Genomic DNA, 5,035 nt, shown 5'->3' with positions numbered 1-5,035 from the left:
GGGAATATATATACTTCCCAGTAGCGTTTGACAGTAGATCATGTAAGATGATTATCTTGGAAAAAATCTATTATCAAGAGGCAAATTTATTTTACTATTTATCATTCACTATTACTTGTTCTAGTGTCTAAACAATCAGTTAAAAAGTGAATTGAAGATGCTGGAAAACACCATGAAAGAACAACTTGAGCGGTCATACGCTCCCGAATGGAGCGTTATTGGTTGTATTATCAACTTGGTTCTGTATAATTATGGCAAGAAAAAACATCAATATCCGGTTTGTACCTGCATTTTCAGGAGCTGTAAAACAGCATAATGGCAGCTTCATTTGCGTATACTTGTGTATGTGCGATTGAGCGACAAACTAGTCTCGGAAAATATTTGCTAGTTTCGATAATTAAATACGAATCGAATCGTAGTTTTTCCAAGATAAGGTTGGCCTTATAGTGTGCAGTATGGCTCCCGGATGTTTACGAAAATTACGTCATCAATATTACCCATCATTCTCGGGTCATAAAAATTGCAAAACGAAACGAAAATAATCGATAAAACAAGGAATTGAAACGAAACAATTCGATAAAATGAATCAAATCTTAAAAAAACATACTTAAACTATACTAAATGAAACAGAATACAGCGAAACTAAATACAATAAAAGAAATCTTTTAAGACATTTCGAAAATTTTAAGAACCATAATGTTAATCAGTGCAGGACAATTCGACCCAAAGACATTTCGGACCACGAAAAACCGAATATTCTTTATGAATGCCGGACATTTCGGCCAATAGACAAATCAGACCATGACAATTAGTATAATGATTTAGGGCAAATATGTACAATCATTACAAAATTCACCATACTTGAAGGTATAACATATCAAATAAGAGCTGACAAAAAATTAGTTTTTATTAATGAGTCTTCAGGAGCGTTAAAGGTTTCACCTTCATCATATTAGTGATGTAAAGGTGTTTGACAAATGTTTATAAAACAACCATACACAGTCATAGTAAAGTAAAGACTTGAGGAAATGTGCATTAAACCACGCAAACAGTTACAGTGAAGTATAGACGTCGGGAAAATATCCAATAAACACTCACACACAGTCATAGTGAAGTCAAGAAATTGGGGAACATGTCCATAAAACAACACCACAAACAGTCCTTGTGAAGTAAAAACTTGTGAAAAATGTCCATAAAACTATAACACACACGCTTGTCATAGTGAACTAAAGACTTAGTTTAAAGTAACAACGCGGGAAATGTCTATTAAATAACTCCACTTACAGTCAAAGTGAGGTAAATAAATTGGGGAAATGTCTGTTAAGCAACCAAACAAACAGTCATAATGGAGTTAATTAACAACGTTGTAAAAAACTGAGTCACAAAAGGCTTTCGGCACAAATAGGAACATGAACTAAAATGATCTTGTTTTTTTGGTTAAACATATAGTTAGTGAATTGAGTTGTCATTAAAATAATCGTATGTTTGATCATAATTAGAGAAGGTTTTCATTTCTTTGTTAAATGATACACAATACTCATAATATATCGACCGCTTTTTATCCGCCTGTGTTTAGAACAGAAAACAATGTTACAGACTGCACTTGAAAACTATTTTATTGCAGGATCGTGGAAGAAAAGAAGGAAAAAAGAATTAAAAGCCAATTACACGACCTTCATCATGGAATATCGAAAACGTAAGAAGCATGTAGTTATTTATATTGTCGCTGTATTTACAAAGTCACGTCACAAGGTATAGTATATGTATCACATTTCATTTATTCAAATGAAATAGTAAGTTATGGGGTGTCCCATTCGGGCATATGAGACAAATGTTATAGCAAATGAAATATTTTGTCAAAAGTTGGTTTGATAAAACAGGCTTTTACGCTTTGAATATTTTAGTTGTTGAAGCATGTGTGAGTGGCCAAAATAAATCTCCACCAAAAAAGAATGTAGTGAAACCAATTTGGCAAAATTTACACATTTTGGCTCTATTTCTGCATTATGGTTTCTATGTTATGCGTACATGCATGAAGTGCAAAACAATGTGTGTTGGCTAATTAAACAAACATTTGACTAAATATTATGCAATCTCCACATTAATTTGACTATCACCTTAAGGGCCAAATTTTATATAAACCGAACATATTCTTTGTTTGTAACTTGATTAAAACCAACGTAGCTAGAAGATCATTTTCGTAGGGCTATATGACTGTTTGTTTTACATTTTCCTGACTACAAGTAACCAGTCAATTATTTAAGAACCTGACATGGTTGAACTTTATCAGTCATTTGTATAATGATTTTTCTTTGCCGAATGTACTTTTTTTCACTAAATGACATAAAAATATGCTTCAAGTTCTTACTGCTTCTGTTAGTTTGTATACTACTATTCTTAGCAATGACGGACATCGAACTTTCCATGCAGTAATCTGAGAATGCTACAATATTGTACGAATTTCCTGTATTGAGAAGTTAATTTTTGAAATACGATTTTAAATTCAAAATTTTTCTCCTCAGTATTTTTAAATAAAATCCCCAAAGCATCTATATTTAAATATTATACCCAATTATTCTTTATTTTTTACTACAGGGAGGAAATAGAAAGGGTGGAATCTAGTCTGGAAATTTATAAAAATGGGGTTCCAAGCTATCAGTTGCTCATGTAAATTTACAACCTAATTTCTTTTGTTAAAAGTAAAAAAATTTCCCAAAATAGGGGAAAAGCAGCACGGTTGGTTCTAGTAAGCAGGAAGTACTCACTTTTCCGGAGCACGTGTTCTAATGTTTGTCTCATTTGGGCCATTCCTTTCGATTTTCTCTGCTCGTTTGCTTTTTTATTTTTTTATTTTTTTTATTTCTAAAGTTTGGCGGCGTTTTCCCTCATTAATTAGCTGCCTTATTTGGTGACCCCTATAGTGACGTGTACATTATCCTGGTGAAATGTATCTTCTTTCAAGCTTGGTCATCGCTGTACTGGTGTGTGCATTAACACGGGTGATCTTTATGTTTCTTTAAGTTTGGCGATCCCTATGCTGATGTGTACGTTGACACTGGTGATATTTATGTTCTTTCAGGTTTGGTGATCCCTATAGTGATGTGTACACTGACCATTCTGGTATCTTTCTCACAAATCTACCAGGAAACAAATGATTCCTTTTCTTTCCCAAGCATCAGTACACCCCGGAATTTTACTAATTCATCGAATAGAAGAGGCTTCTATAAGAACTTTTCTTCTAGAGTGACAATGAAGGCTAAGTATCATACAAATGTTTCAAAAGTGATATCAACAACAAATTTTGAGAAATCTAGATCAGTGACCCCTTCAATAACAACATCACAATCCCAGGATGTACGCTTACGATCACATAGAGAAAAATCTTCTTCCCGGTCTTCTTCCAATTCAGAGCTACTAAACAAAAACCGCCGACGTAAAACCACTTATTATATGTGTCCAAACTTCATTGGAGGAATTGGAAATAAACTGTTTATATTTGCAACGAATTTTGGCGCTGCTTTGTCAAAAGGAATGAAAATTGCGATGTCAAATCAAACAGAGCTTTATCGCATTTTCAATTTGAACGTATTTACTGAAAATGTCCCCAAAATTTGCAAAAACGTCGGAGCCAAATCTGCAAGATGGGATTGCGCATTCGATGAACAATTATTTAAATTTAAAGCATCGAAAAATATGAGACTAGATATTTATATACAGTCCTGGAAATATTTTCATGGTTATGAGGAAATATTACGGAAAGAATTGGTATTTCGTCAACACGTGCAATTAGAAGCTGATGAAATGTTAAACAAAGAATTGAATAATTTAAATTTAACATCAAGGAACGGCTTCGTTCTGGTTGGAGTACATATTCGTAGAGGGGATATGGTTAATAACTCGTTCGGTTATAACGTTGCTACCCCAGAGTATTTATCAAAAGCAGTGCAATATTATAAAAATAAATATAAAAACACTATTTTCATAGTGTCATGCCAGGACATGATATGGGGGAAGCAGCATTTCCCGAAAAATACGACGAGGAGGTTTATACAACATCATAAACGGGAAGTAATCATTGCGCTGTTGTCATCATGTGACCACACGATTACTACTGTTGGAACTTTTGGTTGGTGGGTTGGCTGGCTTACTGGTGGAGATGTGACGTATTTCAAATGGCCAGCCAGGGAGGGATCTGAACTTAGGAAACATTACAGCAAAGACTATTCAGATTACTACTATCCTAAATGGATAGGATTTTAATTTCCAAATAAAAAAAAAATTAATAGTGGTACTAATCTCAAAAGTAACTTGGAGTTACAAAAGTCATGTTTGGAAAACTTGTACATTAGAAAGAGATTTTGTCTTCAAATATTGTTGTAATTGTCATTCATTGTTTAAATTATTTACATTTGACATTAACGTATACGTAGATTTAAATTATATCAATAGCAAATGTGAACAAAGACGCATATATTACTAGAGTTGATGCTAATTGACAAAAAATAAAACCTGCAAAAATAAGTCCACGACAGTATTTCTTAGACGATCTAAAATTATTTAGAATATGATTCCTAACCTTATAGAAATAAATTCAATAACGAACTCCAATTGTTTTTAATGCAAACCATTTTTTTTTTAAATCGTGCCTTTTGTGAATAATTCTTTAGAAATCAAGAATTTGTATTTATCATACTTTAAGGTTCATAAAGAGTTATATTTTGAAACTTTGAGAACAAAAGCTCATGTGGCATTTGAGGGTCATTTCTATGATTTGTGTACATACAATGTGAAAATGTCCTACATTTTAGCATAAGCCCCCCCCCCACACACACACACCCCAGCACTGTGTTAAATGATGTGAAAAAAGCTAGGTAAAGAACTGTCATATTTTGAACCGCAAAAATAGATTTCCTTCAAATAATATTAACATATCATTCAATCCCATGGTCACTAGCCTTCGTTTCTTCATTTGAGTCAAATTGTTCTACCCAAAAGCAGGAACTTCTAGGTTTTTAGTTTCTCAAACATACTTATC

General features: G+C 33.2%; 1 protein-coding gene across 1 annotated transcript; it reads left to right on the top strand.

The window, feature by feature from the left end:
- The first annotated feature begins 3,249 nt into the window (after positions 1-3,249).
- Positions 3,250-4,260, top strand: LOC148601499 (galactoside alpha-(1,2)-fucosyltransferase 2-like). The gene has a single exon (XM_088556407.1). The coding sequence runs from the start codon at positions 3,250-3,252 to the stop codon at positions 4,258-4,260; it is 1,011 nt and encodes a 336-aa protein (XP_088412533.1).
- The last annotated feature ends 775 nt before the right edge of the window (positions 4,261-5,035 follow it).

This window comes from Perna viridis, chromosome 12 (genome assembly GCF_037379345.1).
Source record: "Perna viridis isolate PV_CMFRI_1.1 ecotype Kerala chromosome 12, ASM3737934v1, whole genome shotgun sequence".
Classification (NCBI taxonomy): domain Eukaryota; kingdom Metazoa; phylum Mollusca; class Bivalvia; order Mytilida; family Mytilidae; genus Perna; species Perna viridis.
This window is presented reverse-complemented; position numbering and strand designations above follow the sequence as displayed.

What these genes read in the sequence shown, in the direction of transcription:
- LOC148601499 (XM_088556407.1), top strand. Translation starts at nt 3,250, where the DNA reads ATGAAGGCTAAGTATCATACAAATGTTTCAAAAGTGATATCAACAACA.